This window comes from Eimeria acervulina, genomic scaffold (assembly GCF_000499425.1).
Source record: "Eimeria acervulina Houghton genomic scaffold, Eah_scaff92, whole genome shotgun sequence".
In the NCBI taxonomy this organism is placed as follows: domain Eukaryota; phylum Apicomplexa; class Conoidasida; order Eucoccidiorida; family Eimeriidae; genus Eimeria; species Eimeria acervulina.
In genome coordinates this window covers 18914-34263 of record NW_013547077.1, presented here as the reverse complement: position 1 = coordinate 34263, position 15350 = coordinate 18914, and the positions used below count along the sequence as shown (strand labels likewise).

The following is a 15350-nucleotide window of genomic DNA, read 5'->3' as shown; positions in this document are numbered from 1 at the left end:
GTCCCTGTCTCCCGCCGCCCTCAGCTGTACATACACCGCAACAGGCGCTGCACAGCTCGAGGCTTCGTAAGGCCTTCGCATCCACGAAGCCCCCCCAAAAGTATCTCTTCCTTCGTTTTGTTTGTTGGTCTTCTCTACAGAAGACAACGAAGCCCACTGTGTCCTTGCGTGTCAAGCTGCCAAGTGCCCACCTAATAAAAGGAAAAGGCAGCAGGAGCAGCAACAGCTGCTGCTGCTGTTGCTGCTGCTGCTGCTGATGTTCCCCTGAGGGGAGCCGGCGGCCAAGGGACTGCGGAGGTTGAACTGGCTGTCTCTCGCCAGTTCTTCGTCCCTGAAGCTGTCTTTCTTTTGAGCTGTATGCTTTATATATCTCCCGTTATATCTTTGTATGGAGTTCACTGTGTAGCTGTCTCCTTCATCCCATTGGAACAGCAATTAAATGCTGTCTCCCTTTGCGCTGTCTGCACAGCCGCAACTCCCGATAGCATGCCAGCAGCAGCCGCACTGCTCCCCCCACAATCACCAGTCGGCTCGTCAGCAGGGCCAATCCTGAGTAATGCAACCCAACAACAACTCATAACAGTAACTCCAAGCAGCAGCAGCGGTAGAGATAGCAGCAGCAGCGGTAGAGATAGCAGCAGCAACGGCAGAGAAAACAGCAGCAGCAACAGCAGACATAACATAGCAGCAGAAGCAGCAACAGCAGCGCCGGCCCGAGTCCACAGGGGAAGCGTCAGGGAGCTGCGGGACGCAGCAGCACACTGGGTGTATATGTGTGGCTGAGAGAAGTCCCCACCTAAACCTAAGACAAGGTAACTCGCTATGCTGCATGCACTTGCAGGCTCAGCCGCAGCCCACGCCCCCATCACCCACAGCGCGCCCACAATCTGAAGGCCCCGAGACAGACACACAAGCAAGATAACGAAACATATTCACCAACAGAGACAAACCCACGCAAAAAAAAGGCAGCTCCGCCATGCTTTTTTTACTCCCCTTGGCCCTTACCGAAGCCCCCAGCTATACTTGCGGCTATTTAGCTGTTGAGGATGCCATACGAAACCCAGAGGCAACTAGGGTGTATTAAGGTTTACGAGGGTTTAGGGTTTAGGGTACGGCTTGGGCACAAAGCAGCAAGCAAACAGACACTCACCACCTCACGCCGCTCGCATAGCCTGGAGTGGTAGTACACACAGGCGGAGACAGCCTGTCGAAGCGCATGCTGCATGCAAAAAGCCCCACAGATACACTTGTCTCTCTGTCTCCCCTTGCCGCAGCTACAGCTCCTGCAGTCTCCCCCCCCTCCCCCCTCGCACTCTGTCTCGTCGTTGTTTATAGGGCACCTCCTGCTCCGCAAGTTGCCGCAGCAACTGCCGCAGCTGCTACCGTGTTGCTACTGTGCTGCTGTGCTGCTGTGCTGCTGCTGTGGTGATGGTGCTGCTGCATATCTTACGTGGCCTTGGCGCACGCGCAGCTGCAGCGGAGGCGGCACTGCAGCAGATAGCAGCGACCGCAGCAAAGATGTCTCCGCGCAGTTCTCTGATTCGCTGACTTCAAAGGCCTTAAGAGACCCTGGGCGGCCCCTTTGGCGGGGCCCCTCAGCAGATATTCCCCTGTCTCCTTCGCGTCCTGCTTCTGCTACGGAGGCTGCTGCTACTGCTGCCGCTGCTGCTGCTGCGGCGCTGTCCCCCCTGCCAGCTGAATAAGCCTCCTCGGGAGGAAGCGGCAGCTGTATGAAGGAGACAATCAGCAGCAGCAGGCCCTGCATGCAAACAGCAAACACACAACGCAGAGCCTGTCCCTCATAAGCGGGGACGGAAGCGGAGAGGGGCATGTACAGGCACCTCTTTATACGCTTTATGCGTGCAGCGGGGCTCCGGGGTATAGGGTATAGGCCTTACTGAGAGAAACAACAGAGCAGCAGGCAAGAAACACGGATGCTTCCATAGAAAGACAAACGCTAAGAGACACGCAATACTCAGCACTGGCCGCTCCCAATACACCGCGTCGTATACCCCTGCAGCAAGCACCCGCAGAGGCCTGAGGCGCAGAAGCAGCAGCAGCAGTAGCACCAGGAGCAGCAGTTCAGTTCGTGCTTCACCGTAAGGCAAATAATACAAAGGTTTCTTTGCCGCGACCGCAAGGAGAGCCTAGAAAGAGGAGACGCCCAGCATACAGAGCGAGAGGCTGTCGGCTGCTGCAGCCCCAACTCCACTGCAGCAACAACCCCACGCCTCTGCAGCAGCAGCATCAGCCGCAGCACCAGCAGCACAGTACCCTTCAGTGAGCTTCCTCTGGGCATCCTGGATGTCACTCCAAACTGCAGGGAAGTTAAGCGGCGGCAGCGCTGCCTCTTGTGTCTCCTGTGGGGTCGGCAGTAACAACGCGGAGACCTCATCAAGTAAGGGAATGGTGCTGCACTTTGAATCCTTGTGCGGCAGCAGCTGCAGCATCAGCCGCAACCGACAGCCAGCAAAGTCTCCCTCCCCCTCTCCCTGTTGCTGCTGCAGCTGCAACTGCAGCTGGTGCTGCAGGTCCTTCGCAATCGCCTCTTCGTCAAGCTCGACTGTATACAACGACGAGGCCTCTGCTTCCATGGCGCTGCTGTTGCTGCTGCTGCTGCTGTTGCTGTTACGGCGGCTGCTGCTGCTGTGCTTGCAGCTGCCGCTGTGCTCGCCGCAAACGCTGCAAGGAGACTCCTTGATGAGGGCCCGAGTGTCTTGCGAGCGGTGCAAATAACGACTGCCTTGCAGCACCGCAAATGCCTCTTCCTTTCCAGACAAGACCCCATCATCGAGTACAGCGAAGGGCGCGAACACAGTTCTGAGAAGCAGCAGCAGCAGCAGCAGGAAGAGCAGCAACCTGAAGCTACTTAGGTTACAAGACCCCACAAGACACGGCAAGGCGAGACTAGAGGGATACAGAAAAACACATAGGGGGCCCGAAGAGACAATCTCAAAGGAAACAAGAGCCGATAGACGGGAAGTAAATGAGGGGTAAAAGGAGACAAAGGTGCACTGGAAAGACGCAGTAGCCACATGGAGACAAAAAGGAGATAGCTTAGATGGCCTGGACGAAGGGGTAGGGTGCAGCAGGAGTTCGGGGGAGAATGAAGGAGGAGGAGACAGAAAAGAGGAGGCAGCAAGACAAATGGGAGACCAAAAGGAAAAAAAAAGCCGTATGGCACTCACGTAATGTCGTATATGCGCTGCGGCAGCAAAAGATGAAGATGAAAGTCCGCAGCCCCCAGCAATTCGTCTCCACCAACAGCGGAGGTTGAGGTGTCTCTATCATACAGCGCTAGCCGCAGCACGCTGTACGGCTGGTGTAGCTGCAGCACCCAATCAGCAGCAGCAGCAGCAGCAGCAGCAGCAAGGTCACCGAAGTGTTTCGCAGAGAACGAAACGTAAACAAACGGCAGCAGCAGCAGCAGCAAGACCGTCGGCAGCAGCAGCTGGCAAGGCTGCAACAGGGAAATAAGCAAAAACAGCAGCGCTCAACGCAGCAGCAGCAAGAAAAGCAGCAGCAGCAGCAACAGCAGTAGCAATAGCAGCAGCTAAAGGGCCTACCTGGATCTCAATCCTTTCATTCCAAACTCCTTGGAGACAGTCACTGGGCCTGGTCGAGTCGCAGTGCAGCACTGCGCTGCGGTATATGTCTCGGCCGTTGAGGTTCACCACAACTGCAGCAGAAGTAGCAGCAGCAATGGCAGCAGGAGAAGGCAGGCGCATGCATGCATTCACATGAGGAGACAGGCGCATGCATACGTATCCGAAGCAAGCAGCTCCTCTCCCTGCATCTACGCAGGGATCATTCAATATGGAGTCTATGCATATACCCAAATACAAGTCTATATATATACACATATACATATATATATAGTTGAGTCTACACAAGCATACGTACTGGCATGCCTATGCAAATAACTCCATGCAGATATAAAAGTATATAGTTATGAACTAGAGAGAGAAGACGGTTAAGTCTGGGTCTAGCGACAGCCTGAAGATGTGCATGTATGCATGCATGCATGCGTCTCCAACGCAGCTGCATCGCTAAGTGTCTCCTTTTTCGTGGTTTGTCTGGAGGGAAAAGGAGGAGGTACGCACTGTACGGGCGATAAGGGACATGCAATGCGGGTTGAGGCTCCTCTGCTGTCTCCGCTGTCTCGTGAACTCTGTCGCCTGTCTCTTCAATGAAAGCTTCCTCATCCAGTATCTCCGGCACCACATAACCCAGCAGCAGCTGCAGCCGCGCGTACCCCAGCTGTACATACACCCCAAACAGCAAACTGCACACGCAACAACAATCAACACAGCCCGCATGCAAGCAGCTTCCACAGGCAAACAAACCCTTAAACATAAACCAGAGGCACTGTAGCCCTACAGCCTTGAAGGAGACTACTGTAGCGGTTCGGTAGCTGCATTTGCTGCTATTGTCCACGAAGCTAAGGCTTTCCGCGTCTCCATTTGTCCCTGAGGCTCATCGCTATGTGGTATATTTGGTGGCCTTGTCTCTGTCTCTGTCTCTGTCTCTGCTTCCGAGTAGAAGATATTCTGTCTCCGTTCCCGTCTCCCTTTCTGCCCCCTTAACTGTCTGTGTCCTCCTCTGCCCCTGCATCCATCTCCGTCTGTGTCTCAATTGTTACACCTATCTCTCTGGCAGTCTCCTTCTTAGCGTCTCTATGTCTGTCTCTTTTCCTGTTCTATCACCGAGCAGTCTCTCTCTCTCTGTCCCTGGCTCTGCCCGTCTCTCTATCTATCTGTCTCCCTCTCTCGCTCTCTCTTTTTCGCTCTCGCTCTCGCTCTCCGTCTCAGTCTCGGTGTCTCTTCTGTGTCTCTTCAGGGCTTTATAGGGCTTTACCCTGCTTGCAGCATTTGCTGCTTCCTCAGGCAGTGCAAGGCAGGCCACCCTACTGAACTTCTTAACAGCAGGGAAGGCCCGGAAGGCAGCAGTGGGTTGTCTCCTTGGGGACCGTCGATCCCCAGCGTTCCCGCCTCCAGAGGCGTCTCCAGTCCCACTAGGAGACCCTGGAGGCGACCCCGTGCTTCCTGCTGCAGCTGTTCCCGTTGCTGCTGCTGCTGCAGCAGCAGCAGCAGCAGCCGTTCCCCCGCGGGACCACCGCTGCACAATGGCTGCGCCCTCAGGCAACACGCAGGGGCCCCACATATCTGAAGACGATCCCGAACCCTGCACCCGCATTAGCGCTAGAGAGGCGCGCCGCGAAGAGACACTCCACATCGTGGAGACACCCGAGACGCTTCAGCCTCTCCCAGTGCTAACGAGACAAATCCCAGTGCTAACGAGACGAACAAGCAACATATACACCAGGAACTACAGAAGCTCTGCGCACAACCCAGCAGCAGCAGTAGCAGCAGCAGCAGCAGCAGCAGCTCCCCAAGGAACGGGAAGCGCCGGTGCTGGGATCAAAGACGAACGAGGAGGGAAGAGAAGCAAAAGCTGCAGAAGCAGCAGCAAAGCGGGTCCTCCTGCTGCTGCCTCTTCCTTCCTACAAGCAGCTGCTGCCTTGGCCAACGAACAGCAGTAGCCACAGCAGCAGCAGCAACGACAACAACAACACCAGCAGCAGCGGGGGAGACTCCGCTGGCACCACAGCCGGGCCGCAGGCGTTGCAAGCCCTCGAGCGACTCAAAGCGCACACACCGGTTTTGCTGCTGCTGCTGCTGCTGTTGCTGCGGTTGATATTGCTGTTGTTTCTCCTGCTATTGCTGCTGTTGTTACTGCTGGTGCTGTAAGCGACGAAGCCCGCCGCGCACACTAGAGGAGTGCAGCAGGAACTGCAGCAGCAGCGCAGCAGCGGTGGCAGCAGCAGCGCTTGCAACCTGTGTGCCCTAGACAGGGGAATGAGACCCAGAAGCCCTGCGAAAGACAGAAGAAATGATAGAGAGCAACAGCCTCGAGACGTCGATGCTTCTGCTGCTGCTGCTGCTGTTGCTGCTGCTACTGCTGCAAGCCGCAGCTGGGGAGTTGTTTAAGGGCGCCTCAACTCAAAGAGGCAGAAGTTGCAATTAATAATCAATGAGGCCTCTTTACGCAATACTCCTCGCAGGTTCTGCAACAAACTCAATTTAGAGCAGTCGTAGCAGCAGCAGCACAGGCAGCAGCAACAGCTGCTGTTGCTGCTGCTGCTGCTGCTGCTGCCTCGGGCCCAAGGCGGCAGGGCCCTCTGTCTCCAGTTACTCTAACTACCGCTTCTTGCTTTCTCTGCTGCTACGACGACAAACTTAGCAGCAGGAATTTCTGTTTTTTCTATACAAACAGAAGAGGCCTTTTATTGTGCGGTCTGTACTGTCTGCGTGCGCTGCTGCTGCAAGCCCCCTACAACAGCAGCAGCAGCAGCAGCAGCAGCATAAACAACAGCCTCATCTTCTGCACTCTTCAGGGTACCTCTCGATGGGCCGTTGCATCCTCCTCCCCTAACAGCAGCAATTCGAAGGCCTTAGCCATAGAGCAGCAGCAGCGACGGGAAGGGGCGTAGCAGCAGCAGCAACAACAACAACGGTCGTGCATCAGCAACAACAGCAACAGCACCAACCCTTGCATCAGCATCAGCAGCAGCAGCAACAGCAACAGCAGCCTCAGCATCAACGGCAACTCCGGGAACAGCAGCTACTTGAGATCTTGAGGCTAGAGGCTTATGGGCACCGTGCTGCAATGGCAGCAGCAGCACCTGGGGGCGACCCGCCCCTGTCTGTACACCGCAACGCCAACCTCCCTGGGACGTTAGCAGCACCAGCCACTGCTGCAGCAGATGAGCCTTGTCAGTCTTTGCCTGTCTTTGCATCCGGGGATGCACAGCTGGAGCAGCGGTTGCTGCAGACGTTTGCTGCGCTCAGAATACCAAGGGATCCACCTGCTGCTGCTGCTGCTGCAGGTGGTGCTGCTGACAGTGGAGACACGGAGCACCAGCACATGAGAGCTGTTGCTGTTCCGCCTGCTGAGGAGCAGCAGCCACCTGCTACAAGGCAGACCCCTACAAGGCAGACCCCTACAAGACAGACCCCTGCAGCAGCTGCTGCTGCCTCTGCAGATTTGGCTGCAGGTTCAGTAGAAACTGGTACAGCAAGAGGAGCAGAAGCATCTACCGTTGCTAGCAGCAGCAGCAGCCCGACAACTCCGACCGTTGACAGTCCACACCCAGCGAGCCAAACTTCAGCAGCAGCAGCAGAAACACAGGCAGCATCAGCAACAGCAGAAGTAGCAGCAGGGGCGTCTGACGCTGCTGCAGCACCACGTGGGCGTGGGGCGGAGGAGCAGCGAGTGGTGCTGCTGGAGCGACCCGCTGCAGCTCGAGGGGAGTCCCCTGGGGCTTGCAGTGAGGCTACTGACAGCACGCGGTGTACAGACGCCGCAGATGTTGTGCGGCCTCCATCATTTGGATCGTGGAGATATTATTCTTTAGCAGATGTTTCTGACGAAGCAATGAGTGCTGCAGGCATGCAACGGGCCTGCCAGCTCATGCTGCAGCAGCTGAGACGTGCTGCTGCTGCTGCTGCAGGGACACCCTCCCCAGATGCTGCTATTACGGGTCCTGCTGCTCCTGCATCTTCTGCACAAGCAGCAGCAACAGCAGCAGCAGAAACAGAGCCCGAAGACCCGCGAGTTCGTGTGGGGCCGCGGCGACGGGGCTAAGGCCGTTAAGTTGCAGCTCAGCATAACGGAGACTGTCTCGTTTTTTATTTTGTTCAAGTAAACAAATTTGTTTGTTTGTTTGTTTGTTGGTTTGTTTCTGCTGCTAGCTGGCAGGCGAGACATTTGTCTTCGTTCTAAGGGCTTCCTCAGATGCCTCTGGCGTTTGCGGGGAGGAGGCAGACACTCCAAACCCCAAACCCTTACCTGTCTCCTCTCTCTGACTACTTCATTCTTTAGGGCGCTGACGCCTCTCTCGCGCTGCCTAGACACCTAAACTTGCCTGCAAAATTCATGCGAGTCTCTTCTCATGCGTTTTTAGCTGTGGATAGAAAAGCACTCCCGTCGGTGCATGCGTAAATATATATATATATATATATATATAATGAATATATGCGTGCAGCTATGTGCATGAAAGTACGCTTAGTAAGGTACGCTTAGTATATATATTGTATAAATGTACATCTATATTTATAAGGCACACTAGGAAAGCGCGCTGAACCACAGCAAAGAAGACGAATCGGGTACGGCCTTAGGCTGCTGGGCGTCTTAAGTTGGAGACAGTCTCCTGGTGAAGTGTCTCCGTGGACTGTCTCCTAACGAGCCGTTCCCCAGCAGGCTGCAGGCTGCCCTGTCTCCTCAGAAGGTTCATATATAGAGGTACATTTATAATAGATAATTGTACATGTAACGTATATATATATATATGCACATAAAGGTACATTAATATATATGCATATAAAGGCACATTAGAAAGCCACCTCCAACTGTCCCGTACTAAGCCTGCCTCCTACTGGCAATTTGTATCTTAATGTATTGTCTTATATTAAGGTGCCTCCTACGACACCGTCTGTACGCAGACTGTCTCCTCAGGGACTGTCCCTCCGGAGATTGCGTTCTAATAAGCTGTCTCCAGCTTAACTGTCTCCTTATCTGTACAGTCGCCTGACAGACCAACCCCCGCTAGGCAAGCCTTTCCGCTGCCACAATACAAACATTGTGCCCCAGGTACTGAACTGTTTCCTGAGGGATTGTCTGCTGATGTTCACTGTCCCCAAAATGCCGTTCTATAGGAGATTGTTTTCTAGGACTCTCTACCGGGGCTGGGTAGAGACTGTCTCCTCGCAAGCTGTCTCCTAAGACGCCGGACCCCCGTATACTATTGCCCTGAAAACCGGCTAATAGCGGCCGTCTCCTGAGAGACAGACTCTCCCCTTTGGGGTGTCTGTCCCCAGAAGAACGAGTGGCAGCAGCACTGCGGCAGGGAGCCACAAAGTTGCGCTTTAGACAGTGTTAGTGAATGCAGGAGACGGTTTTGCTGCTGCCTCTTACTGCTCGCTTGCTGCAGTTTAGAGACGCTTGATAAGATAGGGTTAAATAAGGGTTTAGAGTCTCTGGGCTGGAGCCACAGTCAAAAAGCTGTCTCCTTCGGGTCGCTGTGGCTCCAAAGGCCCCGAGGTTCCCTCAGAAGTAACAGCAGCAGTAACGAGCTGCTAGCCAAGACAGACCGTAAAAGACAAAGACACAATACACTTGAGAGTGTAAAAGGGGGAGCAGAGACACCAGAGGAGACGAAAAAAGGAGACAGACAGCGGCATCCCAGCAGAGCAAGAAAGCCGGGAACGCACAAAATCCCTTTGTAGGCCCCCCCATATATCTTCCTCGTGGCCTTGCCTACCCTTATCAAAGATGGCTCTGTAGCCTCAGCTGTCTGTACACCTCAGCTGTCTGGACACCCCAGGTGTTCGTACACTTCAGCCGTCAGCTAAAGGCCAGGCTGAGTTGTGGCTCGAGAGCCTGATGATGTCCCCCTGCAGTATTTTAGGGACTAAGGAAGAAGGGTGAAGAGACGTAAGTGTGTTGCGGGCCGCCGCGAAGACCGGTGGCCAAATGATGTCTCCGTAAGAAATGGGGTGAGCCCTCAGCATAAAATATATATTGTCGCTGCTGCGAGGTGTGGAGACTGCAGCAGCAGCTGCAGCAGCAGCAGAAGCAGCAGCAGGATCGGTCCCTGGAGACGCAGTAGCAGGGGCATCGGTTGGTGTCTGTGGGCATGTGTCTAGTTTGTCTGAGTGGAGCAGTTTGCAACGAGCATTATTGCTGCTGCAGCTGTTCCAATTGCTGCTGTTGTTGCTACTATTCCACCTGCTGCTGCTGCTATTGTTGTTGCTGCTGCTGCTGCTTTGTTTGTTGAGGGCCGTGAGAGGCTCGAAGGAGACACCGGCGGGGAGGAGGTGTGGGGCCGCCGCCCTGAAGGCGAGGAGACACGTGGGATAGGCAAGGAAGAGACAGACAGCGAGCCGGAGCAGCGCATGCGACCCGAAGACAAGGAGCCAGAGAAGGAGATAAGAAATATAAAACACCAAAGTTGTGGGGAAGAGACAAACTGTAATTGTAAACAATATACACCCAATCAGCAGCTGGTCCATCTGCAAGTCCGCTGAGTCCACACGCCGGCGCAGCACATTCCACTTCTGTCCCCTGCATGCAGAACCAAACAAACAAATAGAGAAATGAACAAATAAATACGTAAATATAAACAAATATATTAAACTAAAAAACAAAACAAATAAGCTGACTGAATAAATAAATAAAGAGAACAAACGAACAGAACAAAAAAACAAACAAGCGGACACATTGAACCAGCAAGTAGAGGAATCAAATAAGCAGTTAACCAAACACATAGGCAAACAAACAAATAAGCAAGCCAACAAATAGAGACCAAACAAGCAAAGATGCTGAGACAGGCCAAACACAACCAAACAAAGACAAGGGGATATCCCGCCAGCACAACAATAAATAAAATAAACAGAGCCCACACGCCGTAAACAAACAACAAGACATCTCCCCAAGCGAGACGAGCCACGATCAGCTCCTAGTTGTTCTGCTTCCCCAGACACCCCAAGGCATACACTCCACATCAAACAAACGAAGACACCCCACAAACAAACAAAGACACGGAGACACCCCACAAGCCAATAAAGACACGGAGACACCAGCGCGACCAGTGGTCTTTTTAGTGGCCAGCCAGCGCTGCTCCTTGGGGCTCGCTGCCCTCCACAAAGGGCCTTGGCTGTCTCTCAAGTAACAATATTTGCTATCAGCGATGCTTCCCTTAAATGCTGCTGCTGTACTAATCTCTGCGTCCTAGTAAGGGAAGTACCCCCTTAAAGCCACCAACGCAGCAACTGCAGGGGCTGCGCTGGGGCCCCCTCTGGGCCTCGTGAGAACTGAAGAGAAGGCCTTCGTTATAAGGCCTCAACTACAAGGCCTGCTGTTCGCGTCAGCTGTCGAGGCAGCTGGCTTCCAAGGAGTTAAAAGGAGACAGACAGTTGGGGGAGGGGTGGAAGCAAGGGAGACAGGCATTTACCTGAAGAGAAGGAAGAGCGAATGGAGACTCTTTAGGTTGACGTGCAGCAACCTAGCGCAGACCAGGTAGACGTAGAAGATATGCAGTGTCCCCACCATCAACAAGTCCGCAGATGCAGCAGCAAACAGAGACGCAGAAAGCCCCAGCCACCCCAACCGGAACGTCATAAGCAGTGAGCCCAGCCCTGTCTTCAGCCACAAGTGGCACGCGCTCCATATCCTTACAAACGCGCCCCACAAACCCCTGCTGCCGCTACTGCCGCTGCTGCTGCTGTTGCTGTTGCTGTTGGGGGCAAGGAGGGGTGGCTGGGAAGCAGCAAGTGTGTTCGGGTTGGTGGGAGCTGCCGGATGCTCGCTCTCTTGCTGCCAGAGCAATGACCGCAGAATATGCGAGACCGCTGCACCTATCTGGTTCAGAGAGTGTAAGAGGCCCGGTGGTTTGTGTTGGCTGTGGTGGTGGTGCGGCTGCTGCTGGTGCAGCTGCTGCTGCAGCTGCTGGAGCTGCAGCAGCAAACCTTGTTTGCGCTGCTCCGCAGTCACCACAGCGGAGTGTATGTACGCCGTGAGGTCATTCCATAAATGAGAGGCCGTCAAGACAACAGAGCCCAATACCCAAGTTAAGTTGGCGTTCAGCTTGAGGCCTGCGGGGAAGTCCATAAGCCACTGCACATGCGCTGTAAGTAAATCTACATGCAAAAAGCAGTAACACCCGCTGAACAGCCGCAGCAGCAAAGTTGATGTGGGCTCCGCCATCAGCTCCCGCCATGCAGGAGGAGCAGAACGAGACACTGCAGCAACAGCTCTTGCTTCTCCTGCTGCTCCTCCTCCTGCTGCTCCTCCTCCTGAAGCTGGGCATGCCCCTGACGGGGTGTCTGCTGCAGCGGAGCAGCTCAGCTCTCTCGAACCGTTCTGGGCCTTGCGGCTTCTTCCTGCTACCTCCACCCCAGAGAGATCTTCTTCCTTCTGTTGCTGCTGCGGCTGCCCCAGCTCTTGCAGCAGCAAGAGACGCTGCTGCTCGGTTTCCGTGCCGCTTCGTTCTGCCTCCTGGACAGCCTCCAGCTGCTGCTGCTCCAGTTGCTGCTGCTGCTGCTGCTCCTGCTGCTCGGTAGGGAATGGATACAGCTGTGCAGCAGCTGCTTCGCTGAGAGAGACAGGCCAAAGGGGCGGCAAAGCTGTTGGCTCTGAAGGCGGGTTCTTGAGGCGTGAGAGATACTCCGGTGAGCACGCATCAGCAGGAATGCCCCTATAAATGAGGACAGCGAGCAGCTGCGGAAGGAAGAGACCCAGCAGCACGTCTATCACTACAGCAGCAATTCCGGTGTATAGGCACAACGCGGAGACAGACAAACCACCCGTCAAGGACCGCCGGGGAAGCCGAGGATGAGGAGACACAAGGGCAGGCACGCACGTGTCGCCCAGCTGCAGCTTACCTGCTGCTGCTGCTGCAGCCGCCTGCTGCTGCTGCTGCTGCTGCTCCCTAAGGCTGCAGTCTTCCAGTGCAGCAGCAAACCGCCGCTTGCGACGCAGCGCCCCCGGCCACGACCCGCATATCCTAAACCTCATAACAATTTGCTGCAGTGAGGCAGAAAGCCACAGGTTGCTGCCAGGCGCAGCGAGGGGCCTCCACAGCCGCAGTGTACATACACCCCGACACAGTACGCCAACACACTGCGCCAACGACAGCAATAGAAAGCAAAACAACCAACGTAATGCAGAGAGACACCCAGAAAAACAAGCGCGAGGAACAGACTCAGATAAATCCTCCTCTCCCTCTTCCTGCTGCTCCTGCTGCGACGCAGCGCTGCACTGAGAGGTCCCAGCGCCTCCAGCCGCTGGCGTTGCTGGCGTCGCTGCTGCCGAACCTGCAGTTGCTCCTCCTCCTGCTGCTTTTTCAGTGTGCTGACGCAACTGCAGCAGCCTCCAGCAACGAAGCTGCTGCTGAATGCTGCTGTATACAGCAGCAGAGACGTTGAGGAGCGCCAGATAGGCCTCGAAACCGCACAACTGCTCGCTCTCGTCTGCCCGCTGCTGCAGCTGCAACTGGTGTTGCTGCTTCTCCTGCTGCTGCTGGCCACCTGCGCCGATGCCCCGAGCCACTTGCTGCAGCAGACGCCGCGCTGCTGTTGGCCTCTGAACGAAAGCGGCAGCAGCAGAAGCCTGTGCTGCATCGTGAGGAGCAGCAGCAAGGGTGCTGGTGCTGACCCAAGAAGGCAGCTTATACAAGAACACCACACAGCGAGAAGCAGCAGGTAGTGGTTGTTGTGGGGTTGTTGATGGTACGGGGGGGCCTTCCCCTGCTGCTGTGTCTGCTCCCGAGCTCCGCACTATATGCGTGCCTCCAGCAGCAGCTGCTGCTGCAGCAGGAGCAGCTGCATTGGCTCCTGCTGCTGCGTGAGAGACGACACTCAAAGGCACTGGAAGGCCTGAGGCCCCTTCTAACCAGAGATCCAGCCAAATGGCTATATGAAATGCCTCAAACCCAGATCTGTCCCACTCTTCTTGCTGTTGCTGCTGCTGTCGCTGCTGCTGCTGCCCCAGCTGCTGCATCAATAAAAGCACCTCGTCTTGTGGAAAGGGGCAAGTGGCCTTCAAGTCGCGTCCCCGCCACCAACCGATGAGCTCCACTGGCCGCGGCAGCACGTGGTAGTCAAAGACAATGTCGCCTTCATCTCCTTCCTTTCCTGTGCTGCTGCTCCTGCTGCGGCTACTACTGCTGCTGCTGCTGCTGTCGCCGCAGCTGCTGCTGCTGTTGTTGTTGCTGCTGCTGCATGTGCCTTGTTCGGGTTTATGTGGGGCTGATGACTTGAGGAGCCTTTCATTGAGCTGCTGCAGGAAGAGAGCGACGAGGTTCGGAGGCAGCGGCGGGAGGAGGCTGCAGGCAACGGCTGTTCCATCCGGCAGCCCCCACCCCACAAGCCATCCCCTGTCTGCCTCAAGGAGTGTCAGGGGACAGAAGAGCCGAAACAAAGGAGAGCAGACAGCAGGCAAGCTCGCAGCAGGCGGCCCGCCGCCAGCACCTAGCGCTGCGAGAGGAGGCACCAAGGTGGCTCCGCAGGCTCCCGTGGGGCGCAGTGGGTCCCGCAACGCAGCTGGATAATCCCCCGTTGCAGCTGCAGCGCAGACTGTGGGGTGCATGGCGGGCGAACTACTGCTGCTGCTGCTGTTGCCTGCTGGGGTCACTCAGGTGGTAGGGGGAGAGAAACGGAAGACAAGACGTTCATTTCGAGACGTCACAGGGTTGATCCTAATACATTACAGAAAGTACTAACGCATTTATATTATAAGCAGCAAGGGGGGCCACACTACTGTGGCGGCAGCGGCGGCGGCCGTAGATCGCAACTGTACATACACCATATAAAAAATACTGCTACCTAGGCCCCCAACAAACACAACTGCCTCTACAATAGAATACATGGATTCAAATATCTTCGCAGCGGCGTTAAAAGAAACAGCGGCAGCAACTGTAGAAACCGCAACAGCCGCAGAAGCAGCAGGAACGTACCCTGTGGCAAAGTGGATGACGGGGGGCCCCTGTCTTGAGGCCCTGCAGGGTGTCTGTAGCTGCCTTATTATCTGCACGAAGACGTAGTAGGAGATCCTTGTAAACTCATTTATTTTTAAAATTATTTTTCTGGGTAGTTCAAATGTACACCTCAAATTTACTCACGTACTTGCCTATAGCTCCTCCACCAACCCGTCGGTACCGTAATGAGACTCCCCTTTCTGCCGACGATCTTCATGACAGTGGCAGTAGTAGCAAAGGGTTCAAAAATGCTTTGGAGGAGTTTTCCTAGAAGTGTCTGAGCGCTTCTCCCAGTCACCAAGTGTAGAGTCATGGGAGTTGTTGCAATAAGGCTTGGGGATAATGCAGAGAGGATAACGAGAGTCCCAATACAACAACTGTCGTGAGCGACAGTGGAGCCAAAATACTCAAGGTAAGAGCTCCTTAAATGCAGTGGGCCTCCCCTCCAGTGTCCAGACTATCTGGCACAGTGGCCCAGGGGCATTTATTTGGCTAGGGTAGGAAGTTGCCTTACATGAGTCACAGCTCACCACGCTGCAGCTAGCGCTGCAAGGCGCCTTCACTTGCTTGCAAAGCCAACCAGCCTTTGCTGTTTGGAACAACGTCACCTTTTCAAGGAAGGGGGAAGCTCGCCAGTGTCTGCCGCGAGCCCCCGGAGGTATACTAAGTGCGTGTCGGTCATCCTTCATCCGGTCTAGCAAATCTTCAAGGGGTTCCTTCTAATGACTTTAAGGTTTTGCCTTTTCTTCAGACGTTCTCTGGAGAAGTTGAGACGGGGGTTCTACCTATGGATGAATATTGTTACGTTCACATT

At 55.0% G+C, this 15350-nt stretch overlaps 3 protein-coding genes across 3 annotated transcripts; 1 reads left to right on the top strand and 2 right to left on the bottom strand.

Moving 5' to 3' along the window:
- Positions 1–1390: 1390 nt before the first annotated feature.
- On the bottom strand, positions 1391–5235 carry EAH_00015310 (hypothetical protein, conserved; the record flags this gene model as incomplete). The annotated part of the gene is made up of 7 exons (XM_013391179.1): positions 1391–1759; positions 1899–2037; positions 2275–2820; positions 3189–3328; positions 3567–3679; positions 4104–4260; positions 4858–5235. The coding sequence occupies 7 exons, from the start codon at positions 5233–5235 to the stop codon at positions 1391–1393; spliced, it is 1842 nt and encodes a 613-aa protein (XP_013246633.1).
- Positions 5236–6669: 1434 nt separating this feature from the next.
- On the top strand, positions 6670–7868 carry EAH_00015300 (hypothetical protein, conserved; the record flags this gene model as incomplete). Its single annotated transcript, XM_013391178.1, has 2 exons — positions 6670–7617; positions 7755–7868. 2 exons carry the CDS (start codon positions 6670–6672, stop codon positions 7866–7868), a joined length of 1062 nt encoding a protein of 353 aa, XP_013246632.1.
- A 1530-nt stretch (positions 7869–9398) lies between these two features.
- Positions 9399–14148, bottom strand: EAH_00015290 (N-acetylglucosaminyl transferase component domain containing protein, putative; the record flags this gene model as incomplete). The annotated part of the gene is made up of 2 exons (XM_013391177.1): positions 9399–10125; positions 11015–14148. The coding sequence occupies 2 exons, from the start codon at positions 14146–14148 to the stop codon at positions 9399–9401; spliced, it is 3861 nt and encodes a 1286-aa protein (XP_013246631.1).
- Positions 14149–15350: the final 1202 nt, after the last annotated feature.